The sequence below is a fragment of the Strongylocentrotus purpuratus genome, unplaced genomic scaffold, assembly GCF_000002235.5.
Source record: "Strongylocentrotus purpuratus isolate Spur 01 unplaced genomic scaffold, Spur_5.0 spur5_scaffold_8, whole genome shotgun sequence".
Classification (NCBI taxonomy): Eukaryota; Metazoa; Echinodermata; class Echinoidea; order Camarodonta; family Strongylocentrotidae; genus Strongylocentrotus; species Strongylocentrotus purpuratus.
The window spans coordinates 18,410,920-18,426,948 of record NW_022145614.1 but is presented as its reverse complement, the minus strand read 5'-3'; the positions used below and the strand labels follow the sequence as shown (position 1 = coordinate 18,426,948).

Below are 16,029 nucleotides of genomic sequence, written 5' to 3'. Positions count from 1 at the left end.
CTTGTGATCGCGTTATCTGAAGAACCGATGGATGTATTCCTGCCAAACTGTGGTCATGTATGTATCTTGCAGAGCCGATGAACTGATTAGATTTTGGGGTCGCGAGGTCAAAGGTCAAAGGTCACAGGGCTCATTAGGTATGTAAAAACAGCTTGTGATCGCGTTATCTAAAGAACCGATTGATGGATTCCTGCCAAACTTTGGTTATGTATGTATCTTGCAGAGCCAATGAACTGATTAGATTTTGGGGTCACGAGGTTAAAGGTCAAAGGTCACAGGGCTCATTATGTATGCAAAAACAGCTCGTGATCGCGTTATCTCAAGAACTGATTGATGGATTGCTGCCAAACTTAGGTCATGTATGTTACTTGCAGAGCCAATGAACTGATTAGATTTTGGGGTCACGAGGTCAAAGGTCAAAGGCCACAGTGCACATTATGTATGCAAAAACAGCTTGTGATCGCGTTATCTCAAGAACCGATTGATGGATTCCCGCCAAACTTAGGTCACGTATGTTACTTGCAGAGCCAATGAACTGATTAGATTTAGGAGTCATGAGGTCAAAGGTCAAAGGCCACAGCGCACATTATGTATGCAAAAACAGCTCGTGATCCCGTTATCTCAAGAACCGATTGATGGAATCCTGCCAAAATTAGGTCATGTATGTTACATGCAGAGCCAATGAACTGAGTAGATTCTTGGTTCATAAGGTCAAAGGTCAAGGGCTTATTCTGTATATGAGAAATTGCTTGTTATCACGATATTCTGAGAACCTGTCAATGGATTACAATTGAAATTGAATTCGAAAAAAATTTCTTCTGTTTTGGTTTGTAAAATTGCTCTATGACGGAGGCATCATTTTCGACTGCGCGCAGTCGAATTCCATCTAGTTTATTTACATATGTGTTTTTTTATGGAATGAAATGAATAAATCTTGATTTAGACCAAGTCAAATTAGATTGAGTTTACAATAATAAGTTCAATTTGAAATACCAAAGATAATGTTGGCAAGAGTCAAAGGGGTGAGCAAAAATTTGCACAGCTATCCCTGATATGTAGCATTTTATGTCGTTTCTTGGAAATAACTTATTAAACTATACCGGACTAAGATCATAATTACTTAACCATTATGTGCCGTTGGTTCTTGTCTTTAAAATAGTAAATCATTTATTATAATTTCCTTTTTTTCAATGTTTTTATGTTATGTAAATCTATTAAATTCCTTGAATGTATCACTATAATGTATCATGGAGCTTCTTCTTACTGGATACAATATACCTGGGTGGAGAGTGGCAAATGTAGATTAACGTCTTGCTAAGGGATGACAATGCTGTGGCAGGAATTCTAACCCCTTACTCCATATCTTGTAATCTAGCTATTGTCCAATGACTGAGATGCAATTCCACAAGATATTTGATATCAAAATTCATTAATTTGTTATTAAAATTCATTTAATCATACACATTTATATATAGACTGTATGGTGAGATGAAGCAGTTCTATAACCTTGACCTGGAAATACCGACCTCTGACAGGAACCTGGTCATTGACCTCCCATCATGGCTCAGTATCGCTAGCAGCAGGTCAAAGGTCATGATTGTTCTGGATGCCTTGAATCAGTTGGACAGTGGAGCAGGAGGAAGTGGTATGTGTTAGCCAGTCATTCTGGGTCTTAAAGGGTCGCTCATTTGAGAGAACATAAGGAGTTGAGGGTGTTAAGAAGAAGAAAAAGAAGAAGAAAAAGAAGAAGAAGAAGGAGGAGGAGGAGGAGGAGGAGGAGGAGGAGGAGGAGGAAAAAAAGAAGAAGAGATGGATATTGACAGAGTGGACTGTAGGAATTGCTGAGATGGTTTCTTCACACATTCCTTGAAATTCTTGTTTCCATGTTTGTTTTATTGTTTAGGTGAGGAGAAGAGCCTGATATGGTTGCCAAAGTTGTTGCCTTGCAACCTGCAAATGCTTCTATCTACGCTTCCTGGGCAGGTATGTCATCATTGATTTATTACCAACATTTCTTTATTATTACCATGAGTTTTTATTACTCTCTAATTGTATAAGTTTAAAATCTTGAACATGCATCTCCCACCATTATAGAAAGTGCATGTTCAAAGTTTGCCCATCATAGAAGTTATATCAACTTTTTAATAGTGATTTTTTTTTAAAGTAAAATAAATGCGCTAAAGCAAGTCAACTGTAGAAACGATTGTTGAGGACTGGTGGTATAGGCATACATGTATGTGTATTTATTCACTCCTTTATTTGATGTAGTATAGATAAGCCAATGCTTAGATGACTAATTGATCCCAAAGGGACCTAATCTTGTGGTTTGATAAGGATAATAATAACTTGGTGAATCTAGGGAAGCCTCATCAGCATCAATGCTGTTCTTTCTGAGGGCCATGCAATTGCAGGTATACCCTATCACTTATGATATGAATGCTCAGCATTCAGCAATAGTGCGAGTCTTCGTGCTGGTGAAGACGCACCGAACAAATAGCGAGATATTTTGCAAACTTGCCCAAGATATCTTGGGATGATTATCTCAAGCAAATATCCCGCTGATTGCAACTTCAGGCTAATGACGACGCAAATTAACTGGATAATTTGTGATTGGAATAGTTCAAATAGCGAGATATTTGGCAATCTCAAGCTAATGAAAACAGGCCTAAATTGTCTTACTTTTTTAAATCCAGACCCAGGACGTGATTGACATGTCAGGCATGCCGACGTACAAGGTAGAAGGACTTCAAGAAAAGGAAAAGCTGGATATCATTACCGGCTACATGGACCTGTATGGAAAGACACTTAACCAAGAACAAACGGACCTCATCCTCAACGCTAAACAGAGCTCAAATCCTCTCTACCTCAAGGCTCTTTTGGATGAGGTAAGCCAACTCATATTTACGTTGTTTGAATTTATTCTTGACACTCGTAGTAATGGTGGAAGTTGTCCATCTCTATGGTTACCACTGTTAACATTCTGTTTGATAAGGGGAGTGGTTGATTTTGTTTTGAGCGTATCATTACAATAATTGCAAGTATATGTGCCCAAGATTTAATTGGCAATATTATTCTCATGACCGTACATTTACATAAACTATGTGTAGGTGATGCATCAATTGAAGTCAGTTCAATCACTTGTTAGAGTAGGCATATGCATGATGGTCACATTTTTTTCAAAAATATGCAGGTGCTAAAGACAGCAAACTGAGAAAATTCAAGAAGCCATCAGACTTTTAACCACCTTAGCATCTCCATGCAAGGCATTATGATTCCAAACAGTCTCATCTCTGTCTCTATTGCTTGAAAGTCCATACCAGTAGATATATCATGCTTTGAGTTACAAATGTGTGTTATATGTTTGCCCCTTTTTTGATCAGGTTCGTATGTACGGCAGTTTCTCCCAGCTCACTACTGCCATCAAGAGTTACTTGGCCGCAGATGATGCTGGCGCCCTCTTTGTCTTGATCCTGCAGAGGTTGGAAAGTGATTTCGAGACGGGAGCTGTGTCTAGGTGAGTGTTTCCAGTGCTGGCAGCATGCAGCAGAATGTCTACCTTACTCAAAATCAAGATCAGTTTGTTCAAGGTTTTCGAGAAATGAGATGTGTCTTGGTTTAATGGTGCTTGCACTGATGGCAGCTGTAGAATGCGTACATTACTCAAAAGCTTAATTTTTTGTTTAAATAATTTTGTTTGTGAAAGAAGCCATATCTAGGTTCGTCTTTTATGCAGCAGTAGATATCTTCATTTTCACAACATAATACTTAAATAATGTTCATAATTAATGAGCTCTGTTATGATGAGTTTAAATTTTTCAGGGAGCTAATCTGATTTGAAAATCATACAGTGGATCAGACCTTTGTGAATTTTAAGTCTACACTATAATGATAATAATAGGCATTTCTATAGCGCCGTCTATCTAGAAATTCTATTCCGAGGCGCATTTATTATTACTCCAGCTTTAGCCTAGCTGGCATTTATACAGCGCTCTAGCATTTCAAGGAATTAATTCCTGCCAGGCACCCATTTACCTCACCTGGGTCGAGTGTGGCAAATGAAGATTAATGCCTTGCCAAAGGACATAAGTGCCGTGTAGGGGATCGAACCATGACCTTTAAATTTCAAGTCAAGTGCTTAAACCGCTTGAATACGACACTACGATAGCTTTACCATGTATAGCTCAATTTTAGAACTTACAAACAAAATTGTACAAGATGCACACGTCAACAAATACTTTTCTTAGAATGACAAATACAATGTACGGCTACAACATAATACTACTGTTACATTTTTATTTCCATATTGGCACTATAATCTACAGGTCACAAGTCTTTAAATCTGTTCAATTGATGAATTATTCTTGCAAGTATTCTTTCAAAGGCATCCAAATATGCTCCATGTAAAGCCTTGGTCACAAATGCCATTACGAACTGCTACGAACGCCGTACAAACGATTTTCAGACAATGTAAATTCGGGAAGACAATGGAAAAACGGAGATTCATACGAAATTATCTTTCATACAAACCTTTGTGACCCTAGCATAACCTGCAACATCTAATAATGAGTATGACACTATACTGCTTCTTTTGGGTTAATAGTAATTGAAATATTTCATTTTAATATACTGTTGTGTTTTTTTCCCACATCTTGTTTTGTTGCTCAGACCTAATCTTGTAAGGGATACAACCACAGCCATCTGGTGTTCACACAGAGGATTGAGTGAGAATGAACTCATGACTTTGCTCAAGGTAAGAATACAATGGTGTAATAATGGTGAATGATAGTGCAATGATAAGGATTAGGATATTAGTGATGGTGGTATAGTGCTGCATTGGTAGTTGGTGTATAGATCAAGGTTTGATTACTGGTAAAAGTACAATGATAGTACTACACTGCATTAGTTCTATCCAACCGCTGCCACTAGTTGTGGCGGAAAAGGGGGGGGGGGGGGGCAGGGACTAATAATAACTGAAGAGGAAGAATATATGTATAAGAGGGAGAAATTAAGAGGGGTGATGTAATTCTAGTGAGCAAAAGGGGTTTACATATCACTTTGCCACCAAAGTCAAGTAAACATTCTCAGGATAGTATTAAAGCTGCCACCATCTAGTATTTATTAAGAGCGCTAGACTCTGTTCTTGTCACAACTGGATGATGTTGTAAAGAGACTACATGTAAATACCAGGGGGGCGTTTCACAAAACTTGTCATCGGTTACAAGTGACAGTTTTGTTATAAGCTACTGAAATCCTTGCTTCTGATTGGTTATCAGCAGATTTGTCACTGATTTTTGTCATTTGTCATTGCAAAAAGGCTTTGTGAAACACCCCCCCCCCCCCCAGACCTGCTGGATCACACAACAAACAATAATTAAATGACTTAATCATTCACAAATCACAGCCTTCTCATTGGCTCATCATTCGCACCTCTTTAATTCAACACAACGCACTCAATGGTCAACCTTTGACCTGAACCCTGGGCTCTCGTAAACATTCGCACTTGATTCAACTCAAACATTGGTGTGTTATCATTGGTGGTGACAGTGCAGAGAATAGCCATTCTGACATGCTTTCAATGGTGTGACTTGCAAGAAGAGATGTTGAAAATATGATCAAGCTTGTGGAATGATGATGATGGTGATGATGATGATGATGATGATGGAGATGATGATGGTAGCACCAGTGTTTTGGAAGGTTCGCGTTTGTGCAAGTTTAATTAGTTCTTTGGAAATTCTAGGATAGATATCTTAGAGGCAAGAAATTTGCATTACCATATAATTGTTGTGTACTGCAAGGTTCTGGAATCATCAAAATGATAAGAAATTTGGCCCAGTCTCGGTAAAGTTACAAGCACTGTACACAGAAAGATGTATGAAACTACAAAAACATGTGGCATAAAAATCTGTCTCGATTATAGTAACATTGCATTTTGAAAATGCTTGTATTCCCTGATGCAAACAAAGTCTTGTGTTTTCTTATGATTTAATTTTCAGAGTTTAGAAGATCAGGCAGAATATGGCAAATTAAGTAGACAAATTTGGTAGAATTAGGACTGTGATAATGGAATAGACCAATTAGAAACCTAGAAAAGGTGAAAGAAACTAAAGAAAGAGAAGAAAATAATAAGGCATAGGAATAGAATTTTTAATTTAACAGTGCAATAGTTGAAATAAGGAGGAAGGATGCAAGGCTTAAAGATAAAGTTGAGTTCTGGTCAAGCGATTGCATTGTGGAATTGGTCAGAAAAGGTTGATCATCTAGCATATAAGTATTGTTGTGTACTGCAAGGTTCTGGAATCATCAAAATGATAAGAAATATTTGGCCCAGTCTTGGTAAAGCTACAAGCACTGTACTCGGAAAGATGTATGGAACTACACGTACATGTGGCATAAAAATCTGTCTCGATTTTTATGATATTACATATGCCATAGTTAGAATATTAAGGTATTTAAGAGCCCTGCTTTTCAGGGACATTTTTCATTTAATGTTCTTCCACACTTACAAAATACAATGATAACGCTCACAAATTATATTTCACCTTTTCCCAGAACTCAACCTTCTCTTTAACTCATATCCTTCCATAAGCTACCGTTAAAGTGCTTTGTACATGCGAGCACGCTATCGATTGGCTGCTTAATTCACGCGAGCGAGCCATAGCTTAGCTGCTTTAAGCATGCATGCTCGCATTCGTAATAGCAGTTATTGTTCGTGCTCATTGTACTGTGCTGAGTGCCTCGCACGCGCTATTGATCCCACCATTAGATTATCAGATTATCTCAAAATAAACTTGTCACAGGGGGATTTGTGGCTTGGCACAATGGGGATTAGCCCTGTCTGTATTCATTACAGCAGGATAAGAGTTCATCATCAATCATGGAATTTGTCACTCCACAGGTACCAAGCGCAGTCTGGTCTCCTTTCTACCTCTCCCTGGAGGAGAATCTCATCAATCGCAACGGACTGCTGAATTTCTTCCACGATCATCTCAGACAAGCCGTTGAGAGTCGCTACCTGCCCACAGATGAGGACAAGCGCAAGAACTATGTGGAGCTGGCAAACTTCTTCAATGCACAGGATATCGATGATAGATATGTAAGTTTTCCTTTAATTTTCAAACCGTCTGTTAGCCAGCAGGTTCATGATTGATAATTATAAATTAACTTTCAAGAGTCATGATTAAGTTCTGATTCTTCTTCATTGTCATATTTGCCTAGAGTATCTTCCCTTCTAATAACTCTTTTTTAAAGAACAAAACAACTAGCTCTTCTTAGTCCAAACACATTGTACACCAGTGAAATTCCTGGTGAGAAGTTGCCAACCATGTCACAAAAGAGATAAATATCAAATTCAAGGTGTACTCATATTGAATTACAGCTTTTACCGAATTACAGAGAATTTCTTCTCTTATTTCTTTCAACAACCGATAGTGGTTTTATTCATTCTAAATAACTGGAAATTCCAAGTCTTAGAACAGTGAAAATTGTAATATTATTGAAAGTCTTTTAGTTCAAATTAGTCTTGTTGTTATGTGCTCAATGAAAGAAGCAGTAAAGGGTACCTTTCATGTCATTTTGAGCACTCTCAAACTATTGGCATGTTACTCTCTTACGCTGTAGGCTGATGAAGTGCCTTACTTATTGATTCAAGCGAGGGAGCTGACTCGGCTCAGGGCTACCGTCCTCAACGTCAACGTATTCCAGATCCTGATGAGAACGGAGGATGGAAACTTCCAGCTTATCAAGGCTTGGAGAATGGTAAGATAACTGCTGCTTTGGTTCAGAGTTTAAAGGTATTACAAAGTTTTGGTATGGGGTCATGAATTTGGTTCAAATTAACATATTGGAAGCATATGCGTTCCTACAATATACATTGATCGTTGTCGCGGTTGAAATCGAGTCTAAAGTTATGAAATTATAAATAATAAACTCTTTATGTTGTATAGCTCCCTCTCAAGGTCAAGATATTAATTTAGCTATAAAACAATGTTTCTTGACTGAAATCGACCGATTAGCTATTCCCGTTTGGAAAATATATATCCCAACTACATATTCTGAGATTTTCATAGTCGCAGCTACGATTGTACGGCCATAGGCGCTATTTGAAATTTATCAAAATTTACCGGGAGCACCGGTAAATTTTTATTTTTAATTTTTCTCGAAAACAGAAGTGTTTTAGGGGCTAATTTTTTTAGTGCTTATAATACATCCACAGGGGCATCCAAAAATATATCAAAATTGTAAAGATCCACTATCCACCCAATTTTCAAAATTTCCCAAAACTTTGTATTACCTTTAAAGCTCCTCTGCACTAGTTTTGCCAGGAGGGATTAGACCTCCCTACATGGTCACTGACAGGTGGTTATCTCATCAAATCAGCTCTCAACTATTAAACATAAGAAAAAGGGGAACATGGGGGACCAATGGTCACCGATTAGGCATTGTTTGCTATAAAGAGGGTGCTATAAATAGTGCAGTGGGGCTTTAAGTAATATTTGACTAAGAATCTCTTTCAAATGGCGTCCAAAGCTCACATTACCAAGAGTACAGTATAATAGTGAATGCATTTGATTTCAAGTTTAGTGTTAACGATGGAAGTTAGTATGAAGGAACTACAGATCATAAATTTTGCTCTTTAGTGGACATTAATTGTAACAGCCACAATTGCTTCATATACTCTTTACCAAGCATGTATTTGACTTCAAGCTGACACTGAAAAGGGTAGATCAAAACTTTTGGAGATGCAATGGCTCAGTGGTAGAGCAGTCGTCTAATAACTGTGAGGTCCCAGGGTTCGAAACCAAGTTGATGCACAAGTGCCCTTTGGGAAGGCATTAATCCTCATTACCGAGTCCGTCAGAGAGGACCTAAAGCCGTTGGTTCCCTGGTTGCTTACTTAGTCTTCTCTGAGGGACTTGATAATGAGGATTAATGCCTTACCAAAGGGCAAGAGTGCATTGACTTGGGTTTTAACCCAGGACCTCCCAGTTACGTCTTACAAGACCACTGCTCTACCACTAAGCCATCAAGCTCTTCACTATCCAGTCACTATGACTAAACTACTTTTTCATTTATTTTGCCACTCTTCATTTTTTGTTTTCATTTTTCTATCGAAGTTGGGAGGCTTTGAGCCTGTGGAGCAGGCGTATCTGGACGTCCTCTCTAGATCTGAGATCTGGGAGCAGTCAAGAGACAAGGTGGAGTTGATCAAGTCTATGGCTGTCTTCTTCATGCAGCTAGGATTACTACGAGGAGCTAGGTAGGTATACTGGACAGTGCAGTGAAGTTAAAGGAAGTTTGGTTCATATTATAGTGGTTGTTATTTTACCTGACAGCTAAGAAAGCAATAAAAGCTTGTTAGTAAGCAACCAGAAGACCGACTGCTTTAGGTCCTCTCCGAGAGACCTGGTAATGAGGATTAATGCCTTACCAAAGGGCACTAGCGCATCGCCTTGGTTTCGACACTGCGTTTAAAAAATAATTTAAAAAATGATAATGACAAAACGCTTCACAAATCCTGGAGATTATAACACAGAGCTCAATGAACACACATGAGTCCTTTAATTGTTGCTTGCAACGGTTTACCGCGTCATATCTGAATAAACCTTCACTAACACTTCTACAACTTTGAGGTAGGATCATTCGTAAAACAGATACATCTGTATATCTCTTGAATGCCTTTGCAAAAAATTTCTGCAACCGAGGTGAATATCATATTTTTATAAAGAAGCCGGAGGCATTGTGTTGTCTGTCCGTCCGTCCGTACGCATGTCCCGTTCTCGTGATCGCGTTATCTCAAGAAACAATTGATGGATTCCCTCCAAACTTGGGACATGTATGTATCTTGCAGACCCAATTAACTAATTAAATTTTGGGGTCACGAGGTCAAATGTCAAAGGATATGGGGCTCATTATGTATGCAAAAATAGCTTGTGAACGTATTATCAATAGAACCGACAGATGGATTACTATCAAACTCAAAACATGTATCTTGCAGAGCCAATGAAGTGATTCGATTTTAGGTTCCTGAGGTCAAAGATCGAAGGGTCAAACATGTTTATGAAAAATAGCTTGTAATCATATTATTCTGAGAATCTTTTAGTGGATTACAATCAAACTTGAATTTTTAAAATTGCTTCCGTTTTGGTTTGTAAACTTGCTCCATGGCGGAGACATCATTTTCGACTGCGCGCAGTCGAATGTCCGTCTAGTTGTTTTTAATCTCTCTGTTCCAAGACCATTCCTCTTAGTACCACATCTCAAATAATCTGAAATTGTTTGCCTTTTAAACAAGCAAAAATCTATAAAACACCAAGAATTTGTGCAGCTTAATTGTCATCTCTGATGTCCTTGTCTTTTTTCAGAGTCCTAAATGAGCGCTTGCTGAAGGAGCTTGAGTTGCGATACCTTGCTGAGCATTCTACCATCGTACAGCATCATTTCAACTACAGCATGAAACACAAATGTAATCATCCCACCGTCATTGATGTAAGTAAATTTACTTCAATGCAGTTCCTTTCTCTATGAATCCATTCACAGAAATTGTATGCACTAGCTATTCCTATACATTTATATTATATTTATAAAGGGTACAAGAACATAGTATTTTGCTATACCTCTGTAATATATACTTTTGATGAGAGATAAATTATGCTAAAGCTTGACTCTCCATAATTTCCTTGTAGAATACTGCTTGAATTAAGGGCATTAAGTTAATTTTAAGGTACAGACATGTGGAGAAGATTTCAACGTGGTGATATGGAGCATTGAAATAAAAATGCACTCCAAAATATAATTCACTAATTATTTCTGGAGTCTCAAATTTTATCTAGTATTAGCAGATGATTTGATATGTAAGATATTTGAAAATATGGTCAGCCTCGATTATACATCCTTGAGCTTAATTAGAAGGTTGAGTTCTGGGAAGAGGTAAAAAATAATTGGCGAGCGTTAATTATCATTGTGTTATGCAAGTATGGAAGAACATGAGATAAAAAATGTTCCCTGAAAAGCATGGCTCTTCAACTGCCTTAATATTCTAAATATGGTATGTAACATCATAATATCGGGACAGATTTTTATGCCATATGTTCGTGAAGTCCAAAATACATGTTTCTAAGTACAGTGCTTGTTACTTTAATAAGCCTGGGCCAAATTTCATATCATTTTGATGATTCCAGAACCTCGCAGTACACACCAATACTTATATGCTAGCTAGATGATCAACGTTTTCTGATCGAATCCACAACGTTTCTTTCATAATGCAATCCCATCAGGGGGGTGTTTCATGAAACAATTAGTCAGTGGTTTTTACCGACTAATATCATGTTCTCCGACAATTTAGTCAGTGCTGACTAAATTTGACCAATCACAGGCCTGGAAAATAGTCGGTGACAAAAGAATTGCTGCATCGTAATCTATGGCCAGCTATACGATCTGTTGATTGCTTTCTATCTTTGTGATGTAAAATGTCAGGTCTTGATAGAGCTTGGGAATGTCTGTCTGAAACAAGGCAAATTCAAACCTGCCGAGATGCACTTGGAAGATGCCCTCTCCAGGCTGAACAAGGTCAAGACCCCACAGCAGAAACTGCAGCTGGTCAAGGCAGTCATAACCATGGTGTGAGTATACATGATCTTCAAGCGATCGATGCTCCAGCGTTTACTTTAGCAACAATTCCTCCAGGGGAGTGTTTCACAAAGACTAAGATTGACTTTAAATTGGACTTAACTATGGCAGGCCATTTATGCCACTGTTTGCTCTCACCATTATGATCTGTAGATAATATGTTTTCCATCAATAATGAACTATCAAAACATGTTAACTCTGTAGATTTGTGACCATGATTTGTATGTCCCTTGAGAGACCAATGCAGATAAATGGCGAGAGCAAACAGTGGCATGAATGGCCTGCCATAGTTAAGTCCAACTTAAAGTCTCTCCTTAGACTCTCCAGGCGTTATTTCGTAAAAAGTATAGGGTTAGATTTGCAATTGGGTTTTAGGTTAGCTTTGGGGTGAGGATTAGGGTAGTTTATAGTGTTTAGTCCAGGGTGATCAAGTTAGGAATTCAGTTAGTGTAGGAAATTACCTCAGAATAATTGTTGCAAGAGCAACCCTTCAAAGTTTTCTATAATATATGTGCTGCTGCAAATCATGTACATTTACTTTCAAAATTGCCAGAATTTAAGTGAGGAGCAGCATTTGAATGTCTTATATACAATTCATTTACTATGAACTTCAACTAGCTGTAATCTTAAACAGCCACATAGAATTAGAAGAGCAGAAAGTTACAATTTTGTTAGTCTTAAAATTTCTTTTATCATTATTATTTTTTTTTTTTTTAAATAATTATTTACAGCATGTTCTACTCCAACTGATCTCTAGATCAGAGGCAGCAGCCATCAATAAAACAAATGAATTGTGATGTCAATTGTAGACTGATAAATTCTTTGCTCTTCTTCTTTTTTTTTTAAATTGTAGCTCCGTCAAGCGTCGCCAAGGTGAAATTGATTTTGCCAAGAAGCTACTGATGCGAGCCTTTGGAGTGAGCAAGGAGGTCGTAGGTCAGGACCACCATTACACGGCTGCTTTAATTGGAAAGGTGAGTCCCGTCTAGAATCACAATATATCGAGGGGTCAGTGAAACACAGACGTAAATCCATATTTTGCCAAAATGAGTATTTGATATCAAAATGTTCAGAAAAATGTTGGCTTTCCAAGAAACACAAAGACTTAACTCCTCCCAACACCCCATTGAAGTCAATGGCTAGTGAAACATAGACTTAACTCCTTAAGGCCCAAGTGGACCTCTATCTTTAAACCACTTTTTCTAAAAATGGCCAAAATGGAGTTACGTCTTTGTGTCACTGACCCCTAGATATGTTGTAGTTTTTGTTTGTACTTCAGAGCTTTAATAGTTAAAGTTAGGGGCATGCCGAACCACAGATTTTTAACAAAAGACCACGTCTGGCCAATAATATCAACAGTTCACCTACATGTACCTACATGAATCCAGCTAGCTGATGATAGCATGCATGCACCAGACATTTTGATCCAGACTTGCATGCATGCCTGAACCACTAGAAGTCCAAGATGGCCGAGACAAGCATATGTTAAAAAGCCACAGATACAATCTGTGTATGGGCTGATAAAGGTCATTTGTACCAGAATTGTAAAACCCACCGAGAAAAAGTACCGGATACGATGCTCATGAAAGTTGTGTCATCATTATTAATTTATGCACCGACTACATTCTATGGAACACAGGTGGGCAAACACAGGTATTCAGGAAGCACATTCATGACTTAGTTGATTCAGTGATTTTGAAATGCCTAAAGAGCCGGGGTCTACTCCATGCTGTGTAAAAGATATGTGGATATTTAGGGTCAATTTTACTTTGTGCTAAATACAAACTGGGCTATTGATGATGTATTCCATATTAGAAAGTTGTACTCATCAGTGCCACCGTATATCACTGTGCTACCTTATTAAACCCTATGCCCTTTACCCATTGAATTAAACCTGAGGCTGTGCTCAAGCTTAGTCTGAAATGAATTTATCAATCTCATTTAGCCTAAGTTTCTCTGATTGATTCAACACAGACTGAGCATCTTGTTTAAGATATTCAGTGGGATTTTTAAAAAGTCCCGACGTTCTTTGGTTGAATAGATACCATACCCACTGTTCAAGTAAAGTGATCTACATCTGTAGCTTAATTTTGTTTCTCTTCCTTAAATAAATACAAAAAAATTGACGTTTAAGTGCATGGCAGGTGAGTGCAACAAAGGTTGTGCGTGTATTCCTGGGCTCTGTGTTATTAAAGATAAAGAAATATGATGCATACTACACTTTACGTCATCATTGAGAAGAAATAAAGCTTGGTTTTGCCATGTAATATCTAAAAAGCTAATTTGGACTGTGCTACAAGGAATTTCAAATGTTATTTGCCCGGTATTAAATTATTTATTTTTGGATTCTTTTGGACTGGTCACTATTTATATCCGTCCTCCATTTATTACCACAAACTATTTTACTGGGGCCTACAGCTTTACAAGCTTGCTTTCATGTAGGTCCCATCATATTTCTCTCAGTTAAATCAGTACTCTATATTGACCACTTATCTTTATGTTATTTATTAATTATTATGTATTACTGTTAATTATATGTTAAACATGAGAAATATGAAAATAAAATGAAGTGCCATGGTTACGATTCAAGCATGGAGTTCTCCCATGTTTTGCAATTCACCGATATCTACATTAATTCATCCTGGTTGACATGCATTCTGTCCAACAGCTTGGAGAGATACTCTACGACCAAAGTCGACTGGAGGAAGGCATAGCGTGTCACACGTTTGATTTCAACGAGACTCTGAGAGAAAGTGGATCCGAGCATCCCCACATAGCGGCCATCTTGAACAACATCGGGTTGGTGCAGGATGACATGAATGCTAGTGGTACAGAGAAGACCTTCAGTTTAGCCCTGGGGATCCTACTCGAGGCATATGGCAAGGATCATGTTGATGTGGCTACAATCAGGTAAGATTCATTGAAGACATATTCTCCTTAAAGCCTATCTGCCAAGTAACATTAAAGATAAAGGGGACCATGTGAACAATGGTCACCGCTTAGACATTGTTTGCTATATAGAGGGTGCAAGTAGCTATAAGTAGTGCAGTGGGGCTTTAAATGGATTACTATCAGTATTAGAATATGAAGAAGAAATGACAGTTGGCCTGTAGATAAATATCTACATTACATTCTATATTGTAGCAGTGTAATTAGAATCAAGCAATATTTAACAGATTTTAGCAGAAAAAAATTAACAATTTAATGCAGAGTTATTTATTTGCCAGTCTTAAAGTTAAAGTATAGTAGTCATGAGAGGCTTATAAGGTTAATAAATGCTCTTTGGTATGAAGGAATAACTGCATGTATTTTTAATGTAATAGGTAAAGTCTTTTATGGTTTTCTTGTTTTCCCAATGTGATAATTAAGAGAAACCATCTTGAAATTATTAAATTTGAAGATATCGAATTGTAATTTATGCTTTCAACTCCAATTGATTTAATTATTATTTGTTTGTATGTTATGTTGCTAGTAGGCTGTGGGCTGAGCGCGATTTTCTTTCAGGTTCGTTGCATAGATTACTGGTACAAGATTTCGAAAATTTTAATAAAAAGATAAAAATACACAAATTCCAAATCAGTTTGTTCCCAGGTGAAAGGATTGTAATTAGTATAGTATAAAAGGTAATTTAAGTTGACAATTAGCTGAAGAGAACTGTGCGTGAACGAGACCGCCAACTCTCTGTTCGTACACGTGCATGAAATATATTCGGCCTATAAGGGTTAGGTCTTTGATTCTGTTGTTAATGGTCCCTATGGAGATATTTAAAGATGTATGTCCAATATATCTTTCAATCATGGTATGTATGTTTAATCTTATTCAATTTTACAGATATAATCTCGGAGCACAGTTCTTTGGCAACAAGATGTACCAGCGTGCCAAGTACCAGTTTGAGGAGGCTTACCGCGTCTTCAACCTGTTCCTCGGGGAGCATCCCAGCACCAAGGCAGCCAAGACAGCTGTTGATATGGTCGATAGTCTGTAACTGTCATCTCTTTCAATCAAGTAACTTATCCTTTATCAAAACCTGAAGATCACCCGCATCAGGAAGATGCTGTTCCATTTATCTCTTTCATCATTAATCATTTATAGGGAGGGGGGAATTGATTGCGTCCATTTGCTCATAATTCAAAATGAATACCCCCACATGTCATAAGGTTGATTGAGACCCCTATTTGGTCAAATTTCTGAATATTTGGAAAAAACATGAATTTTTGGCCAAAATGGTAATCATTCCAACCAAACAATTCTCTAGTTATGAAGACGAAAAAAAATGGTGAAAGACAAAATAATTGTTTTCATCTTTCTTTATTGTTAATAATTTGTGAATGTCATTTCTGTCAATCAAGGAACTTATACTTTACAAAACTTGAAGATCACCCCTATCAGGAGGATGCTGTGTCA

The 16,029-nt window shown here is 37.7% G+C and overlaps 1 protein-coding gene across 3 annotated transcripts in view; it reads left to right on the top strand.

Moving 5' to 3' along the window:
* LOC100890216 overlaps window positions 1-15,825 on the top strand; it is a 55,249-nt gene extending 39,424 nt beyond the window's left edge. For all 3 annotated transcript variants that reach the window (XM_030975132.1, XM_030975134.1, XM_030975133.1), the window contains exons 24-36: window positions 1,476-1,645; window positions 1,904-1,983; window positions 2,694-2,885; window positions 3,381-3,514; window positions 4,666-4,750; window positions 6,896-7,093; window positions 7,618-7,755; window positions 9,114-9,256; window positions 10,362-10,485; window positions 11,473-11,618; window positions 12,479-12,599; window positions 14,294-14,535; window positions 15,457-15,825. In XM_030975132.1, the coding sequence (XP_030830992.1) occupies window positions 1,476-1,645; window positions 1,904-1,983; window positions 2,694-2,885; window positions 3,381-3,514; window positions 4,666-4,750; window positions 6,896-7,093; window positions 7,618-7,755; window positions 9,114-9,256; window positions 10,362-10,485; window positions 11,473-11,618; window positions 12,479-12,599; window positions 14,294-14,535; window positions 15,457-15,610 (1,927 nt within the window). In that variant the 3' untranslated portion in view covers window positions 15,611-15,825. The remainder of the gene's footprint in view (window positions 1-1,475; window positions 1,646-1,903; window positions 1,984-2,693; window positions 2,886-3,380; window positions 3,515-4,665; window positions 4,751-6,895; window positions 7,094-7,617; window positions 7,756-9,113; window positions 9,257-10,361; window positions 10,486-11,472; window positions 11,619-12,478; window positions 12,600-14,293; window positions 14,536-15,456) is intronic.
* The last annotated feature ends 204 nt before the right edge of the window (window positions 15,826-16,029 follow it).